The sequence below is a fragment of the Manis pentadactyla genome, chromosome 6 (genome assembly GCF_030020395.1).
Source record: "Manis pentadactyla isolate mManPen7 chromosome 6, mManPen7.hap1, whole genome shotgun sequence".
NCBI lineage: Eukaryota > Metazoa > Chordata > Mammalia > Pholidota > Manidae > Manis > Manis pentadactyla.
Genome location: NC_080024.1, coordinates 42,973,713 through 42,994,467, shown reverse-complemented (window position 1 = coordinate 42,994,467; position 20,755 = coordinate 42,973,713). Strand labels below are relative to the sequence as shown.

General features: G+C 36.7%; 1 protein-coding gene across 4 annotated transcripts in view; it reads right to left on the bottom strand.

Moving 5' to 3' along the window:
• Nucleotides 1–20,755, bottom strand: part of HIBCH (3-hydroxyisobutyryl-CoA hydrolase) — a 182,094-nt gene that overhangs the window by 32,355 nt on the left and 128,984 nt on the right. For all 4 annotated transcript variants that reach the window (XM_057503775.1, XM_057503774.1, XM_057503778.1 and 1 more), the window contains 3 exons: nt 17,397–17,475; nt 5,354–5,499; nt 3,299–3,385 (listed from right to left, as the gene is read on the bottom strand). In XM_057503775.1, the coding sequence (XP_057359758.1) occupies nt 3,299–3,385; nt 5,354–5,499; nt 17,397–17,475 (312 nt within the window). The remainder of the gene's footprint in view (nt 1–3,298; nt 3,386–5,353; nt 5,500–17,396; nt 17,476–20,755) is intronic.

The window sequence follows — 20,755 nt, the reverse complement described above, 5'->3', positions numbered from 1 at the left end:
AAACTCCCAATGAACTCCATCTGTCTTGAAACCTAGTCCCACTTAGTGAATATTCACCTTTCTTTATATAAAAAAGGCTCCCTACTGTTTCCTCTGTGTGACTTCCTCTGGGTCTGCCTGCACCCCAACTCTCGGGTGTGTACCCTTGTCTTTCTCTAAACTTTTATTCTCCAAATAAACTCTTAATGCTCAATGCCTTTTTGTATCCATTTTTTAATTCTTTCTCAAGGAGATCAAGGACCCATCTCCAGTAACAAATTTAAGGATTATAAGGGACCTGAGAATTCATCCTGCCCAAATTTTCCATCTGATATAGAAATTTCTAGCACATCTCCAATATCCCGGTAGCACTGACCCCCACAGAGGGAAAGCAGTACCTTACAAAGGAACTCACAAGTGCTTGAACAACTATAATTAGGATTAAAAAAAATATGTGCTAAGTCAGTCCTCTCACATTTTTAGTTCTAATTAATCCCTCTTCTACCTTAATCTTTTCTTACACAATGCAGTTTTGGGTCCCCTCACAATCCAGGTCCTTCTTATGCACAAATTCCAGTGTGGAACACACACCGCTGCAGGCATGGCTGAGTCACCGCTGAATCAGAGCTGAATCTTCATAACAGGGCTCCAGACACTCCTGTTTGTTTTGGGTACAATGTTTTTACTAATAGGAGTATGTCTGGGTTAGTTTTGGGACAGTCCTATTGTGCTGCTAACTTACACTGAACAGTTGAAACTTTTTTTCTAAACGGTGCTGGAAAGCCCCTTAAGATGGGGGCTGGTTGCCAAGGGGAAACCAACCAGGTGATTAGAAGGTTGGAACTTTCAGCCCCATCCTCCACCTCCCCCCAGACCCCCTTCCACCTGCAGTGCACAGAAAGAGGATGAAAACTGAGTTTAATCACCAATGACCACCAATTTAATCAGTCATAATGAAGCTCCATAAAAACCCAGATGGATGGTTTGAAGGGCTTCTGGGTTGGAGAATACATCCACATGTGATGAGAAGTAGTACACCTCAGCTTCACTGGGACAGAAATTCCTGGGCTTGAGATCCTTCTGGACCCTCACCCTATGTATCTCTTCATTGGGCTATTTATTCATCATATGCTTTATTGTATCCTTTATGTTGAACTGATAAAAATTAAGTGTTGCTCTGAGTTCTGTGAGCTGCTCTAGCAAATTACTGAACCCAAGCAGGAAGGAGGGTCGTAAGAAGCCCAATTTATAGCCAGTCAGCCAGAAGTACAGGTGACAACCTGGGACTTAAGACTGATGCCTGAAGTGGAGTCAGTCTTGGGGATCGAGTCCTTAAACTGTGACTCCTGATGCCATCTCCAGGTAAACAGTGTTGGTATAGAAATGAATTATAGGACACCCAAATGGTGTCATTAGAGAATTGCTTGATGTGAGGAAAACTCACACATCTGGTATCAGAAGTGTTGTGAATGTGGTAATAGTGTAAGAGTAAAGGAAAACACAGGGCCTGTCTTCCCCATTAGTCCATTAAATTTCACATTGTTACTATTAAACAGATCACTCTAAACTTGAGAGGTTTTTATTCACTATTTTTTTCACTAATTATTCTTTTCGTTTCAAATCAATTTGATCAAAATGCTGCCAACATTCTCATCCAAATCACTGAGGAAAAATACTGAATAAGACGAAGCCAAGATGACTTTATCTACAAATACCTACACAGAACTCTTTGGTAAACCCTTCAATCTACACTCAGTGTAACCTAGCCTGTATTCATCCAACCTGACAACATGACTGTCCAAGGCTTTGACAAATTTGATGAAATTCTCACATGCTCACTGCACTGAGCCTTCAGGGGCCTTGCCAATATGCACTCTTATTCTTCAGTTCTAGGCAAAGTTTTTGTATAATTTCTATTTCTTCCCCTCTACCTTCTCTGTTATGAATTCTAATCACTGGATACTGGACCTCCTGGAATAACACCTCTAATTTTCCTTTCTATACATTTTCTATTTTATTGTCCTTTTAGAGTTTTCCTCAACCATCAGTTTTAATCTAATCTGTTATGGATTTTTCCCCCTTTTGCTATCATATTTTTTAATTCTTTCTATTTGACTATGTCTCTTTATAACATCTGTCATTTCACAAATGAAATATTTCTGTTATCTAAGATAATGACAGGGTTTTTTTTTTAAGTTCCTTTTTTCTCCCTGCTTTGTCTTCAAGTGCTTTTTTTCTTTGTTTTGGCCAATCTGTTTTTTTATGCCTGGCAATCCTTGTTTTTCTGTGGAAGCACTCAAATCAGGAAGCTTTGTACATAACGTTAATCACAGTTTATTTATAATATAGTAACTATTAAAACATATTTATACTATGTTCTGCCTCTTTTCAGCAGAGCACCTCCTACCTCTGAATTCAGTCAGCCAGGCCTGTCTGATCTGGACTTTGCAAGGAGTTAGTCTCTACTCTTCTGCCAGGCCATGAGAGGGTAGCTGCTCCTAAGGGAGGAAGAGGTTTGGGGACCTCACTGCTCCTTATTCAATCTGTAGAGATGTGGTTTTTGTGCCCCACTCCACACCTAGTCCTCAGAGGACTGGTATCTTACATAAGGGCTACAGCAGGAACTGTCTTGCTCCTCACTGGCTTCCCCCTTGGAAGATAAGATGTTTAGTGTTCTTATGTCTCAAGTAGCTGCCTTCGTTCTTCTGCTTTCAAGCTTCCAGAATACTGACATCTCATGCCTGCCATTGTCTCCTCTTCTGTTCTATTTGTCTTTGTGGATTTATGCCTTTTTTATTCTTTTGCTATGATTTTAGTGAGGTTTTAGGAGGGACCGTGTATTCAGTCCATCATGTTCAACTAGAAGTCATGTAGCATTTTTACACTTTCTTGGCTCTTAAAAGAAAATTTAAGTTAGAAAACTCAGGTAAGGAATTAAAAGTAAACACTGCAATATACTTTACTATATTTAAATATATACTAGAATTTCACTTTAGCAGCTCCACAAATGTGTCAGCATTGAACTTCCATTACAGAAATGTCACAGTGCATTGTAAAAAGCCCCTGCAAGAGCCATTCACCAAACTCGGCACTGAACTCCACAGTAACAGAAGGCAAGCTGTGCAGTCACACAGCAGGCATCTTAGATGGCTTTCCTAACAATTAGGAAGCACTGATCATCCCATCAAGATTTAAAGTAAATAAATCCTAGTACATTTATTTCCACCCACAAACTATAATATTCACCAACTGCTAACTTTTCAACCACTTCCCCTGACCCATGAATTAAAATCTGAGTTTAGAATACTGACAAGATTACCTTTGTGTGGTAAGTTTTTAAGAGATCTGCAATATTTTCTTTTGAAGGAGATTTCAGGGCTACCAAATCTTCTTCTAACATGCCCAACTAAAGGGGGAAAAAGAAAAAGAAACAGATTTGAAACCCCGGAGAAACACAGGAATTTTTTTTTTAGAAATCTTACATTCTGTTTAAAAATTCTTGTCTTAAAAAATATATATATGATGCTCTCCCTTCAGCTGAATCACTGAAGAAAATTTTCACTGAAGCTGAATGCACTACAGCAAGTGTTGCCTTGCAAGGAATGGTAAAGATGGAAGAAACTGAAGAGGAGAAACAGAGACACTCATCTTTGTTTCCCTCTGGTTATTGAGCACTTGAAATGTGACACTGCAACTACAGATATGAATTATAAATTTATTTTGATTAATTTTAACTAAAGTTGACCCATATGACTAAAGGCTGGTATAGTCAATAAAGTAGCAGTTAGCTCTCCATTATCCCTCACATAGTTACCTTATGCTCAGCCAAGCGGGATACTTTACTGTTTCTAAAACATAGCTAAAGCTTTTCTGCCCTCGTGGGCTTGCTTAAATGTTGCCGCTATCCAGAATGCCTTTTTCTGACAACACTCATCTTAAGGCCCAGCTGAGCTACAACCTCAGTGAGAAAACTTCCAGTCCTTTCTTGTATGTAAACTCTTCCTCCTTTCAATCCATGGAGTACTTTATTTTCTTTGTATTCTGTTTTTACACTTATCATACTTTACTCTGTCAAATGAGACAAATGGTTATCTACCTTTGGTACCCACCTCTATCCCAGTTCCCACCATGTATTATTCATTTGTTATCTTCCACAGGCCCTGTGAATGGCAGTCAACACACTGCAGATATTACTAGTGGGCAAGGTGACAAAAAGGAGAGAAGGCAGTGCATCAACTTTTACTCCCGTCCCTGCAGAGTAGTAAGGGACTGCCCATGTCTGTTTCTTGTTAAAGCTCCAGGGAAGGATGAGATAGCCACCTACTCAATGTGACTGCACACACAGAGAAAGATCTGAAACTTCAAGTAAATGGGACACAAGGCCCGCATAACTGTGCAGGGGACAACCTTCAACTCTGTACATTTCATACATTTACTAACATTCCTTCCCCTATTCTAGAACACCTGTGCCCCAAGAGCAGATACTCGTTTGAAGATCTGGGTTCTTCCTGGGAAGCTGACTTCACCACCCAGTTTCAGGTATGGAGCACATTAGCTAGGATAGGCTAGTGGGTGTAATTTCATTCATTAATGTGGTTCAGGGTGATATGAGCCAATCCAATCAGTGTGAGCTAAGCCAGTTGAAGCAAAATAAATCCCAAATCTCTTGCTGGGAATTCTGAGGTAAAACCACCTTGAATTAGGTTTTCTGTTACATCTAATACAAGCAGATTCAATTATTGTGGTAAAACTGCCATCACCATTTTGGATACAGGAAAACTCAGGGCTAACGAGGCTAAATTCAAGCTAGGATTTAAACCCAGGCTATACATCTGCACATTCTTTGCCACTATGCTATCCTGTCCTAAGAAAATTTGCCACACTGTTAAAAAAAGAAAGGACAAAGATAAGTAATGTCCTTACATATCTGCAACAGATAATCCTTTGGGAAAGTTTTCAAGGCCATATTTTACAAATGTAAGCTGATGGCACTAGGGAAACTCATCATCGAGAGATACTTTCAGAAATGTCGTCATAAAATAAAAACCTGGCTTTTTTTGTATGTAAACTTAGACTTTCTTAAAATTGATACTATTTTTGTTTTTCTCACAGGCTGTAATTATTCATTGAAAAATATTCACTGAAGGTGCCAAGCAAAAGAGTTCTGAATCCAGATATAATCATCTCCATTTTGCACACAAGGAAGCTGAGGACTGGTGAACTTAGGTCCCTTCTCCAAGGTCACACAGCTTTAAACAGATCCAGGATTCAGACCCATGTGGCTCGAAAGCCTGTAATCTCAACAACTCATACTGCCTCCCCATGCAATATCAATTATGCCAACAATACAAAATAAGAACATCCAACTAATTACTTTTTCAGAATCTACAAAGTGTGTAGCAATTCCTGCTGTGTACATGTCTCTTCCTTTCAGCCTGAATCCTGTTAATGCAAGGAAGTAACCAAGTTTTCCTTGAAGTCGTGGCAAGAAATAACCTCCACCCACATCAGGGAATAGTCCTGTAATCAAATAACAGAGAGAGATGAAGATTCAAATCAAAGAGATGAATATAACTCTCTTCATATCAGATAGCTATTTCTGTCTGGAGTTTGAATCTACATTTAAAATATTATTAAACTAAGTACTATACGATGTAATCCATATCACAAAATACTTGCTATAAATTTTGCTAACTTAATTTGGTTATTTTCAAATTTTTCATGTCTTATTTCTATAGAAGTCAAAGTATTTGATGACACAATGTTTTATATATAAGTAGTACTTGATAAAAAAAACCTAGTTTTCTTACCACTTATTTACTTTTTAAGAATCTCTGAAATATGTAAGGATTGAAAAAAATACTTTCTTCCTGAATACACATAGGAAAAAATACACATAATCTAAGACTATTATATTATGTAAAAATTCATTTTTACCATTTAAATCATTTTCCAAATAGTTATCTAATATTTAAGATATTTAAAGTAATGCAACAACCATTAGTTTCACTAAATGGTTTGAACCTAATAAAATCACTTGAATTTATTCTTTATTTAAAATTTCGTTATTCTCTACTGAGACAACTGAAAATAGTATATAGGCAAATACTTTCCAGTGTACCACTTTTTTGGTGTTTAAGAGTTTGTAGGGAAAATGTAAATTCCATGGCCAGGATTCTCACCTGATCCTAATCTCACCCACTGTATACATGGGATGAGGTAATACTCAGCCTGCTGCACAATATACACATACTTGTATACCTGCTGGCAACAGCCATTACTGTGGGGACAGATATAAGAAAAGTTCCACCTGGTGCTCAGAGCAGAAGGAAGCAAGATAGCCCCACGCTAGGAAGAGAAAACAAAGTCTAGAAAAAAGAGCAGGAGAGAAGGGAGACAGATCATGAGGGGAGGCAGCATCCGGCGCAGTGACTGAAGCCAAGGCTCAGACCGAGAAGGGAGGACAGGATTCTAGTTTCTGACCTGTTCCCATGAGAATAAAGCTTGGATGAGCCCTGTCTTACTGTCAACATTCCATTGTTGTTATGTGGTCTCACCAAATTCATACTGAACTTGCCAGGAGCTGGAGGCCGCTCTGGCCTGGAGCCACAGAGTCCTTAAACAATTGTGACCCTCTAGTTTTACAGCCCATATATCTATTCTAAGATTGCTTCATTTAATGATATTGATAAAAACACAAGCATTCATATTCTTTCCAGTCCTACTTGACAAAAAGTTCCTAGACTTGAAAGAATTAGCAGCATTCTACTGTAAATAGAGACCTCTTTCCACACCTCAAACAAGATTGGTCTAAATTAATTCATGACCCTCACTCCCACCATCTCCCTCCCACCCCAATAAAGGGTACAACCATCAAGACCCAGCACCTTCTTCTCTATTACACCCCTCTGAAGCCTCACGATTGTCTGTGTCCTGTTGATCCCTCCTCCAAATGGTTCTCCATACAAAAGCAGAATAAGCTTTTTAATAACACCAATCTTGATCATCTTGCATTCTACTGCTTAAAACTCTTCCATGATTGCCTATTTCTCTTAGATTAAAACCAACACTTCTATCAAAGTCTTCAAAGCCCCTGACCACCTATTCAATTACATCTCCTTCTGCTCACTCACTGCACTCCAGCCTCTCTGCCTGCTTTCAGGTCCCCAACATTCTACACCCCTACCTGCCCCACAGCCTCAGCAGCACTCTGCTCCAATGGAAACACCCTCTAAACTGAAACGCTTCCCTCCTTCCCAGGGCACCATGGTCCCTCTCTCTACCTCCTGCCTCAATGGCTGCTTCTTTCCAGTCCCCCTTTGCTTGACCTCTACATGATGATGCACCTAGGATAGATCTCAGGCTATCTTCTCCTCCCTACACATGCATTTCCTTAATGCTTATGGCTGTAGGTAATATTTAAATGCTAATTATTCCGTTATGGACTGATTTGTGCTCCCCAAAATCCTTAAGTTGAAGCCCTAACCCTTAATGTGACAATTTGGAAATAAGGCCTCTACAGAGGTAATTAAGGTTAAATGAGGGTAGAGCCTAATCCAATACTGATGGGTGTCCTTATAAGAAGAGGAAGAGACACTAGGGGCACACACATATGTGGACACAGTGAGGAGACAGCTGCCCACAAGTCAAGGAGAGAGGCCGCAGCTAAAACCAGACCTGCCAATACCTTGATCTTGGACTTCCAGCCTCCAAAACTGTGAGAAACAAATGCTGTTTAAGCCACCCAGACTGTGGTGTTTTGTTATGGAAGGCCTAGCAGACTATTACATTCCCAAATCTATCTATCTGATTATGCCTTTTCCCTTAAATACCAAACTCTGAAATATGCATTCTGGACATAACCACATGTATAGTAAATATCTCGGATATCATGTGGCAAAAACACAATTCTTGATTTTCATCTCCCTAACTACATTGCTCCTTCCCTAATTGGCCTCCTCCATCCAATGGTGTAATTTAAACACCTTGGAGTTATTTCTGATTCATTACATCAGCAAGCCAGGTAACTACAAAACATTTTTTCTTTTTTCTTGTTTTAAAATTGTAGTTGACATACAGTATTATATTAGTTTCAGGTGTACAACATAGTTATTCAACCATTAGATACATTACAAAATGCTCATCATAAGTGTAGTTACCATCTGTATTACTGACTGTATCTCTATGCTGTACTTGTCATCCCCATGACTTATAATCATTGGAAGTTTGTAACTCGTTATACCCTTCAACTATTTCACCCATCTCCTTACTCCCTTTCCCTCTGTCAACCATCAGTCTGCTCTCTGTATTTATGAGTCTGTTTCTGTTTGTTCATTTGTTTTGATTTTTAGATTACACATAGAAATGTAATCATATGGTATTTGTCTTTCTCTGTCTGACTTATTTCACTTAGTATAATACCCTCTAGGTCCATCCATGTTGCGTGAGTGGCAGGTTTATTTTTTCATATAGCTCAGTAATCAAAATCATTTTTCAAATCTATCTATACTATTCCAATTTTATACCTCCAGACTACTCCAAGCCAAAATCATCCCTCTAGATTTGTGCCATCCAACTGAATTTTCTGCAATGCTAAAAATTTTCTATACTCTATGCTGTCCAATAAGGTAGCCACCAGCTATATGTGGCTACTGTATACTTGAAATGTGGCTGGTATGACTGCAGAACTTATTTTAAATTTAATTAATTTATATTTAAATAGCCAGAGGTGGCTAGTGGCTAGTCTTAGACAGCATAGGTCTACATCAATGTAATGACCTCCTAACAAGTCTCCCGGTTACTACTCTTGCACCCCTACAATCCATTATCCTCAAAGCAGCCAGAAAGATGGTAGTAAAATGTAAACTAGATCATGCCACTCCCTACTTTAAACTCTCCCACAGTTCCTCATCGTATTTACACTTAAACCCAAACTCTTCACCAGAGGACTCTGTATACCATTTTCAAGAACATAGTATATCATTCCTGCCATGATTCAGTTGCCTCTATCTGGTTTCCTGAGCAGGTGAAATTCATTCTTACTTTAGGGTCTTCAGACTAACTTAATGCCACAATATTCTGCTCTAATATATTAATATTATAAGTGGATCCTTCTTCTCATTCAAATGTCAGCTTAAGGGATATCTCCTTGGAGAGCTTATTTAACTTTCTAATCTAAAGTAGCCTAAAGTAATCCAGGAAACTGAACTCTGGATAAGACATAGTAACAGGAACCAGATTTACCCTCCTATTTGAAACAAGTATAGAAACAGATACGGTGTATGAAATAATGATTTTCAATACACAGGACTGACAGGCAGTAAAGAAAAGTGATCGCTGACTATCTGAAAATAAGTGAAGTAAACTCTGAAGAGCTTCACCTTAATGCCTTCAGAAAATTTACAGGCCAAGCATAGTCCCTGATCTGAGAGGAAGCCAAGAGTCCAGGCAGACCAAGGCAGCTAGAATTTCCAGAACAGAGGAGAGAGTTACAAAGAGAGAAAACTTCGCAGATCTGCAGAGGGTCTCCCATGAGTACTCAGCTTGGTACATTTGTAGAGGAAACTGCCTGTGGCTAGGGAAAGAACCACAGTAAAGAACAGTATTCTTTATTTTCAGAACAGTATTGGGAGCCCACACAGGGCTGGGAATAGTGCCCATTCCCACCAGTTAGACAAGAGAAACTAATGATTCACAAGGCACTGAGTAGAATTCAAAGAGGGGTCTCACTTCAGTAGTGGGAAATAATTTACCCTAGCCTGAACACTGTTCCAATCCTGCATTTAAAATAAAAAAAAAAAACTTTAAAGACTTTGAAGGATCAAACTGTTTCCAAGTAACTTAAATTCACCTCACAGGCAAGCTCAAGAATACTTATAAGAATACAAAAATATCCAGTACCCAAGTTAATAATGTCTAGAATACAATAAAGAGTTACCAGTCACCTAAAAGAACAAGAAAATACTATCCATAATGAGGTGATAAAACAATTAATCAAAATTGGCCTTTAACTAACATAAACATAAGGATTAGCAGACAAGGACATTAATAGTTATAATAAACATATCTATATCTTCAAAAAGCTAAGTAGGAACAAAGAAGATATTTTTTTTAATGATCCATATGATATCCTATAGGTGAAAACTAAGGTGAACGTCTAACTAAAAAATACCTGACTAGGATTAAGGGCAGAATAGACTCTGCAAAAGAAAGGATTAGTGAATTTGAAGATGCAGGAATAGAAACTATTTAAAATGAAAAAAAAATTTTACATAGTGAGCAATGCATGAATGAAACTAATATAAATTTAAATGGAGTTTCTTAAAATAGAGTGGATGAAAGAAAGACATTTGAAGAAATAATGTCAAATTTGGGAAATATGACAAAAACAATACACCTAAGCAGCTCAATAAACAAAAGCATAACAAACATGAAGAAAAATACACCAAGGTACATCATATATAGCCACAAACATTGATCAGTTAGAAATCTCAAAAGCAGCCAAAGAAACTAAAATGCACCTACTTACAGAGTAACAAAGATAAGAATGAGAGAAAGGATGTTGTTTATCATGGGAAACACATAAATGATAAGATAGTATAGCAACTTCATTTAAAGTACTGGAATTTAAAAATTAGAATAGAATTGTAAACCTAGGTCTCAAATAGCTGAGCTCAAGTTCAACCTTAGGAAACTAGAGAAAGAACAGATAAAACCTAAAATGGAAAAAGGAAGTAATAAAGGTCAGAGCAAAAAGCAATAAAATAGAAATGAAACCAAAGAAACTGATTTTTTTTAAATGAATAAAATAAACCACTAAGCTGGTTAGAAAAAAAAGACAGAAGACACAAATTACTAATATCAAGAATGAGAAAGCTAGGTATCTCTACAGATTGTACAGATACTAAAAAGAAAATAAAGGAATATTACGAACTTTATGCTAATAAACTGGACAAATTCCTTAAAAGACCTCTGTACCAAAGCTTATGCAATAAGAAACAGATAACTTAAATAGCCCTACATCTATTAAATATTATGAATTTACAGTTAAAAACCTTCCTACAAAGAAAACTCTAGGCCTGGATGGTTTTACTGCTGAATTCTACCAGACACAGAGAAAAAAAAATGACACTAATTCTTCACAAATTCTTCCACAAAATGAAACCAGCATTACCCTTATGCCAACAGAAAGCAAGGTTGTTTGTTACAAGAAATCACAGAATAATACCACTCATGAGCACATACACAAAAATTCCAAATAAAATTTTAGTATATCGAACCCAACAACATATAAAATAATAATAACACATCATACCAGAGTGAGATTTATCTTAGCAATGCAGGATAAGTTTAATGTTGAAAAACCAAAGTAATTCACCATTATCAAGTTAAAAAAGAGAAACCAATGGTGATCTCAAAAGATGCAGGAAAAAACTGATAAAATCCAAAGTCCATTCCTATTAATAAAAATCCCAGCAATTTAGAAATAGAAGGAAACTTCACCTACAAAAAAAACTACACCTAATATCATACTTAATTGGTGAAGGACAGTGTTTTCCCTAAGGTCAAGAATGTACCTAAGGCAAGAATGTCTACTCAACATTTCTATTCAACATTGTATTGAGGCTCTACCCAGTGTTACAAAGCAAGTAAAGGAAATAAAAGGTATCCAGATTGGAAAAAGTAAAACTGACTTTATTTGTAAATGACATAAATATCTATTTAGAAAATATAATGCAATCTAAATAAACTCTACCAGAATAAGTGAAATTAGCAAGTTTACAAGACATAAAGTCAATACAAAAAATCAATTGTGTTTTGGAGGGTGGTCCAAGATAGAGACACAGCAAGACCCTGAACTTACTTCCTCCCATGAACACACTGAATCTACACCCATATACAGAGCAATTCCTCCTGAGGAAGGACTGAGGGCTTACTGAACAACTTCTGCACAGCAAATGATAGACCATACAGACAAGAGTAGGAGAGATGGAAACACAGTAATGATGGGAACCTCACAGCTAATGCAACAATCTGCAGCAGGAAGGGATATCACTGAGGGGCTGATGCATAGACTCACCTGCACAATGAAAAAAATAGTTTAAAATGGTAACTAGAGTATAAGTGAAGGAAATCCCCTACAATGTCCACCAAAGAGACAGGGGCCTGCCAGAACTCTCTCCAGGGTCAGGGGCACCAGCAAGTGCCATTTTTTACATTATCTCTTCACTTTGATAGTGTGAAGAAAGTAGGATCCATATGCTCTAGCTGGCTTACTAGGGCTGCCCAAACCAGCACCAGGCTCCTAGACCATACAGTTCCAGCCTTACCCCCAAGGAAGATCCAGCCCCCCTTACTATGCCCATCCCAGCTCTAGGTGCCAGGCAAAGGCAGCATTGGAATAGTGTACTGCAGCACCATCCACACACCCTGCACGATGCAACACACTGCCGCACAACACAAGAGAGCCACACCTGCACCCAATCCAGCCATCCAGCCAAGAAGGCCCAAACACAGTATACCCCTAGACCTACTCCAGCACATGCCCACTCTAGATCCAGACATCCTGCCAGGGCAGCCCTGACACAGTGCACTCCAGGGCCCTCCTGGCCCACACCTGCTCCAGCTCTGGCCTTCCAGCCAAAGTGCTAGGCACACACAGCATACAAGGGGAGTGCCTCTACACAAGACCACTCCTTCAAGACAGGAGAGGTAGCTGTTCTGCCTAGTTCATAGAAACAAAGACAGAAAGTCAGACTAACCAAGGAAATAGGAATATGTTCCAAATGAAAGAACAGGATAAAACCCCCAGGAAAAAACCTAATGAAATGGAGAAAAGGAAATCTACCTGACAAAGAGTTCAAAGTAATGGTCATAAAGTTGCTAATCAAACTCAGGACAGTAAGAATGTCAACAAAAAGTTATAAAATATAAGGAACCAAAAAGAATGAAGAATACAATAACTAAAATGAAATATATACTAGAGAGAATCCACAGCAGATTAGATGATAGAGCAGAATGGATAAGTTATCTGGAAGACAGAATAGCAGAAATCACCCAATCACAACAGCAAAAAGAAAAAAGAATTGAACACTGAGAATAGTTTAAGGGACCTCTAGGAAAACATGAAGTGTAACATTTGCATTATATGGATCCCATAAGGGGAAAGAGAGAGAAAGGGGCAGAAAACTTAATTGAAAAAAATAATTGCTGAGAACCTCCTTAACCTCCAGGTCCAGGAAGCAGAGAACACCAAACAAGATGAACTCAAAGTAATCCACACCAAGACACATTACAATTAAAATAGTAAGAGTTAAAGAGAAAGAGAAAATCTTAAAGCCATTAAGACAAAAACAGTCATATACAAGGGAAAATTTCTAAGACTATCAGCTGGTTTTTCAGCAGAGACTTGCCAGAAGGGAGTGGCGGGATATATTTAAAGTACAGAAAGGGAAACACAATCAAGAATACTCTACCAGGCAATGTTATCATTTAGAATTGAAGGACATAAAGTTTTCCAGACAGGCAAAAACTAAAGGAGTTCATCAGCATTAAAAAGCCCTTGCAAGAAATGTTAAAGGGTCTTCTTTAAGTGGGAAAGAAAAGTCCGTAACTAGAAATAAGAAAATATATGGGAGAAAAAATAATCTCACTGGTAAAAGCAAATATGCAGTAATGACAGTGGATCAGCCACTTAGAAAGCTAGTATAAAGGTTGAAAGACAAAAGTAGTAAAATCAACACACATTAAAACAAGTAGTTAAGGGATACACAAAATAAAAAGATGCAAAATATGACATCAAAAACATAAAAGGCAGGGAGTGAAAATGAAGTGCTTTTAGAATACATTTGATTTGAAACAACTCGAAGCTTAAAATAAATTGTTAATATACAGATCAATATATATTAACCTCATGGTAACCCCACAAACCAAAAACCTATGAGATACACAAAAAATAAAAATAAAGGAACCCAAACATACATTAAAGAAAGCTATCAAGCCACAGGGAAAAAAGGTAGAAAGAAAGAAAGAAGAAAGGAACAGAGAAGAACTAAAAAAAGAAAACAATAAAATAATGAACAAAATGGCAAAAAGTACATACTTATTAATAATTATTTTAAATGTAAATGGACTAAAGGCTCCAATTGAAAGACAGAGGGTGGCTTGATAAAAAAAAAAACATGCTGCCTAAAGACACACACAGACTGAAAGTGATGGATGGGAAAAGATAGTCCATGCAAATGGAAACAAAAGGAAGGCTGGTGCAGCAATACTCTTATCAGAAAAAAGAGACTTGAAAACAAAGACTGTAATAAAAGATAAAGAAGGGCATTACACATAATGATAAAGGAGTCAATCCGGGAAGAGAATATAACATTTGTAAATATTTATGCACCCAACAGAGGAGCACCTAAATATATAAAGCAAACAGTAACCGACATAGAGGGAGAAACTGACAGTAATACAATAATACCAGGCAACTTTAACATCCCAATAACATCAATAGGTCAACCAGATAGAAAATCAACGAGGAAACATTGACCTTAAACAGCACATTAGACTAATGGTCTTAATAGATACATTTCAGACAAAAACTGTACAATACACATTTTTTTTAAGTGCACATGGAACATTCTCCAGGATAGAACACACATTCGGCTCCAAAAGATGTCTCAATAAATTCAAGATTTAAATCATATCAAGCATCTTTTCTGACTACAATGGTATAGAACTAGAAATCAATTACAAGAAGAAAACTGGAAAGAACATAATCACATGGAGACTAAACAACATGTTACTAAATACCAATGGGTCAACAAAGAAATTAAGGAGAAAATTTTTTTTAAAACCTTGGGCAAATCTAGGGAATGCAGCAAAAGCAGTTCTGAGTGGTAAGTTTATAGCAATACAGGTCTACCTCAAGAAACAAGAAAAATCCAAACAGCAAAAACCAATCTTGAAAACAAAGAAAGAAATCAAGAAGAAAAAGAACAAAGCTGGAGGGTATCACATGCCATGATTTGAAAGTGTATTACAAAGCTATAGTAATCTAATCATTATGATACGGGTACAAAAACAGACACACAGACAATAAATCAGAATGGAGAGCCCAGCAAAACTCCACACATAAATGGTCAATTAGCCTATGATAAAGAAGGGAAGAATATACAATGGTAAACAAGACTGTATCTTCAATAAACAGTGTTGGAAAAAATGTACACATACATGCAGAAGAAAGAAACTGGACAACTATCTCACACCATATACAAGAATAAACTCAAAATGGATGAAGACTTGCATGTAAGACTTGAAACCACAAAAATCGTAGAACAAAACATAGGTAATAAGTTCTTTGATATCAGTCTTAGCAATAGTTTTCTTTGGACCAGTGTCCTTAAGAAGAGGCAACAAAAGCTAAAATAAACAAATGGGATTACATCAAGCTAAAAAGCTTTTACACAGAGAAAAAAACATCAACAAAACTAAAAGGCAACATACTGAGTGGGAGAAGTGATTCCAAAATCATACATCTGACAAGCAGTAAACATCTAAAATACATAAACATTTATAAAACAATATCAACAAAACAAACAACCCAATTAAAAAATTGGCAAAGTACTTGAACAGTCATTTAAAAACAAACAAATGCCAGTAAGCACATGAAAAGATGCTCAACATCACTAATCACCAGGGAAATGCAAATCAAAACCACAATGTATTATCACCTCAAACGAATCAGATTAGCCATTATCAAAAAGACAAAAAATATCAAGTGTTGGTAAGGCTGTGGAAAAAGGTAACCATACTGTACTACTGGCAGGAATATAAACTGGTGCAGCCATGGAAAACATATATATTATACATATTGGTATGGAGTTTCCTGAAAAAATTAAAAATGGAACTATCATACAATCCAGCAATTCTACTTCTGGATGTTTATCCAAAGAAAATGAAAACACCAATTTGAAAAAATTTATGTTCCCTTATGTTCATTGTAGCATTATTTACAATAGCCAAGATACAGAAGCAACCATTGTGTCCACTGACAGGTGAATGGATAAAGAAGTGGGATGAATTTTTACACACATACTGGGATGTTATTCAGCCATTAAGAAGAATGAAGTCTTGCCATTCATGACAACATGGATGGATTTTGAGAGTATAAAGCTCAGCGAAATAAGTCAGAAAAAGACAAATACCATATGATTATATTTATATGTGGAATCTAAAAAGCAAAACAAATGAACAAACTAAACAAAACAGAAAGATTCATAAATACTGGTAACAAACTGTTGATTACCAGAGGGGAAAGGAGCCATGGAGGTGTAAAATAGGTGAAGGGGATTAAGTACAAACTTCCAGTTATAAAATAAGTAAGTCAATGGGGATATAATGTACAGCACAGGGAATACTGTTAATAACATTGTAATAACTTTGTATGGTGACAGATGGTAACTAGACTTACCATGGGGATCATTTTGTAACACATAAAAATACCAAATCACTATGATATACACCTGGAACGAATAGGATATTATGTCAATTATACTGCAATAAAAATCAATTGTATTTCTATATATTGGTAGCTATCTAAACTGAATGTTTCAAAAAAATCATTTATGATAGAATTGAATATGAAATACTTAAGGATAAATCTGACAAAGGATGTGTAAGAACTATACAATGAAAACTATAAAACTTGGCTTACAGAAGTTAAAGGAGAGCTGAACATTGCTCACAGGTCTGAAGACAATTAAGATGTTGATTGTCTCTAAACTGAGATTCTAGAGAATCAAAATCCTAGCAGGCTTTTTTTGTTGAAATTAATGACCTCATTCTAAAATTCACATAGAAATATAAATGATCTGTGTAGCCAAAACAACTTGGAGTAAAAAAGAACAAAGTCAGAGGATTACTACCTATAAAGTAACAGGAATCAAGACAATGTTTTGTTGGCACCAAGTTCCACATACAGAAAAAGGTGCAAAAGCAATCTGAGGAGAAACAACAGCTTCTTTTTTAAAAAAATGGTGTGGGAACAATTGTATTCCCATATGTAAAATAAATAAACTTTGATCTATACCTCTGATTATTGCCTCGCACTGTATACAAAAATTAATTCAAATAGATCACAGATCTGAATGCAAGAATATTTTCCCCTAATAATCCTTTATCTGAAATTAACTATAGTGTGTTTGTTTCTCCAGTTAAATATTTTTGCTTTTGTGTTTCAGATATTTTTATTGAGCTAATATAAACTTTTAGGTACCTTCTTATTCTAATATCTTTTCAGATGTTCTTTCATTGCTGTATATCACCAAGATTCCATTAATTCCTTCAACAACAGTATAACCTGAAAATGTATCAAACAAAGAATGATTCTAAAAGTAATTATGAAAAAATTTAGTTTTTTTTACCTATTGCTGTTTCTGGCATTGCAAAAAGAGACTTTTCAGTAGCCACTCGGAATTCCCCATGAACTGAGACACCAACTCCCTAGGGAAATAAGGCAAAAAAGTTGTTTAAAAATATTATAAAAACAAAAAAACAAAACAAATTCATATACCCACAATAATGAACAAAGTAAATTATTTTTATATTCCACAGGAATTTTTTTAGGAGATAGATTAGAGGGAAACCCTAAACCACATTTCAGAAGAAATTAAAGAGCAAAAAATAAACAGGTATTTATTTTAGATACAGGGTATTTAGATCAGGGTATTCTGATATCTGCAATACATTTGTTTTAGCTAAGATGTTTTCAATCAGTATTCTGTGTTGTGCTTCATGCCCTTTTCCTCAATTCTCTCATGTCAAACTAGATGTAGATTATAGAATACTAACTTCCCCCCAGAACCACTGAATGTTATAGCAAAACCAAATATCAAAAAAGCCAATCAAGCTATTCTAACAAATTTCAGTAGTTCTGAGAAGAATATTAACACATTTTATTTATTCACATATTTCATCAAATACATGTAGCAACATCATTTTTCTCAGATATAACATTCAATGGGCCAACTGTATAACTCTTAAAAATTGGTTACTAACCACAAGTTTTTGAAAATAAAAAGATTGGCAGAGGGAACTTTCCTTACATTGGGGTGGGAATGTAAACTGGTGCAGCCACTGTGGAAAGCAGTATGGAGGCACTTCAAAAAACCAAAAATAGAAATGCCATATGACCCAGTAATTCCACTTCTAGAAATTTACCCAAAGAAAACGAAATCCCTGATTTGAAAAGATATATGCACCCCTATGTTTACTGCAGCATTAGTTACAATAGCCAGGCTATGGAAGCAACCAAAGTGTCCACCAACAGAAGAATAGATAAAGAGGATGTGGTTCATATATACAATGGAATATTATTCAGCCATAAAAAAGAAAGAAATTCTACCTTTGTGACAACATGGATGGACTGAGAGGGCATTATGCTCAGTGAAATAAGCCATACGGAAAAAGATAAATACCATATGGTTCTACTTACTTGTGTAATCTCAAAACAAAACAAAACAAAACAAAATGAGTAAAACAGCGTAGAAAGACACTGAGAAGTGACTGGTGGTTACCATGGGGGAGGGGATTGGGGAGGATGGGTGGGGAGGGGGAGGGAGATAAAGGAACAAAAAAACATCTCAATCATAATATAAGCTGGTCATGGGGGTGGAAGTACAGCAAGAATATACCCAGTGGTTCTGTAACATCTTCTTGTGTTGACAGATAGTAACGGCACTAGTTGGAGTGAGGATTTAATGTAACTGTTGAACCACTGTGTTGTATTCTTGAAATCAATATAATATTGTGTATCAACTGTAGTTCAATAAAAAAGTAAATAAATAATTTTTATAAGATTGGCAGAAAGTCTGACTTGTTGAATGCCACTGAAAAAGGCAAAGTTAACAGTATCTTTGAATAAACAGACACATTTGAATAAATTGAAAGAAGAGGTGTACCTGTTATGACAAAGTACCCAGGTTTATGTCCATGCTCACCTTTTAGCACACTTTCCTATTTTCACATTACTTAGAACTTCTGTTAGGTTGCTTTAGTTCTTCTCATTCTTGATCCTTTTTAACTAGTGTACTCTAATCTTTGACCTCACAGAGTTAAATGAGTTAAAACATGTAAAGTATTTGGAATAATATTAGGCACTTAGTAAGAGTTCTATAAGTGTTAGCTAAATAGAAAGGACCTCATTTCTACCTGATTCTTCTAATTTTTCATCACAATTTACACAACTCTTCAAGTGCTTCACACTCAGTTCAGCCACTTACGTTCTCAAAACCTTTAACCTTTTTGGGAAAATACTAAAAAACACAAGCAATTTCTTCTAAGTTTTATGTATTGCATGCTAAGCTTAAATTTTAAAAGACCATGTAAATAAACATGAAAATTAGTAAAACTCTTCAGTCACTACCTACATCCATTGGTGTAAATCTACAATGTTTGATACTTTTTGTACAGGCAATATATCATGTGATAGGTATTCTATTATGACACAATCAATTGAAAATACTAACCCAAATTAGATTGTATATATTTCAAGATTAAATGAAATATTACAAATTTTAATAAAAATAAAACATGAGTAATTTTATCAATATTGTATTATTTTAAGAAATCCATATCTCACATTCTAACTCTTCACTTTCAATTTATCACACTGTAGCTGAAAGTTACTAGTGTTCAGAATGTTCTGCCAAGAACTTAAGAGAGCTGGACCTGATCTGCAGTTTTTAGACTATGTTGTTTTGAGTCCTAGGGCTCAGAAGAGCTGCCTCCCTCTGGGGCTGCACAGACTGACAGGTCTCACGGACTGGCCCTCCCTCAACCACACTCCTCTGGTTATTGCCTCCCACCCCAACCTCTCTTAATTAACTTTAAATTCCACAAACAGCACATGACTATATCCCCCTTTATTGAATATTCACATATAAAGGTAATTGACCACTAGCCCCCAATCTGGCTCCTCCCTCTCCCCAGAGACACAGTTACTATTCATTTGGTATTCAACTTCAGACTTTCCCCCCATGTATCTCTAATATGCATTTGAACAAAGATGGATATTTACCTGAGATACAGACACAATACACACACTTCAAATGTAATCCCATGGCCTGCATAATACAGCTCAGGCTAGCTCTCTGACTTACCTCCTACCTCTCTCCATGCTCATTCCTTTAGCCAGAGGCCTTATGCCATTACTCCAAAACTCCAAGTCTTCACAATTTCAATTAATCATATACTTTTAAAATGAGGAAGACATCCTGCCTGCCCCATCACTGCCCTTTCTCTACAGGAATCTGCTCTACTAAGAGACTGCCATCCCCGCAGCTGTGGCTGAACAAGGGACGGGCACCGGACTCCAGCGCAGCCAATGGAAGCTATAGCTTCCAAGGCCAAGGAAGCAAAGAGGGGAGCAACGTGTATTAGACAAAATTTCCAGTCTTAGGTATTTAAATGAAAACAAGGTGGGCATCTGTGAGCTGATGACAGCCAAAGCTTAAAGATCATTTGAAATTTGAGCTGAAGACATGACAGCCAAGTGAAAGCTGAAATAATGTAGGTTGTGGCAAAAAAACTGAGAAGGCTGCCTGCAGCCTGTACGACAGAGAACACGGCAAGCACACAAAAAGCAGCAGAGACAGCTGGAGAAAACCAGACACACACACTACTTACAACTGCCCTAAGTCCACATTCACAGTCCAATTTTCAGGAAGAAAAGCTATGCTGGGATTCTTGTCTTTGAATTCCTATTTGACCCTTGCACTTGTCT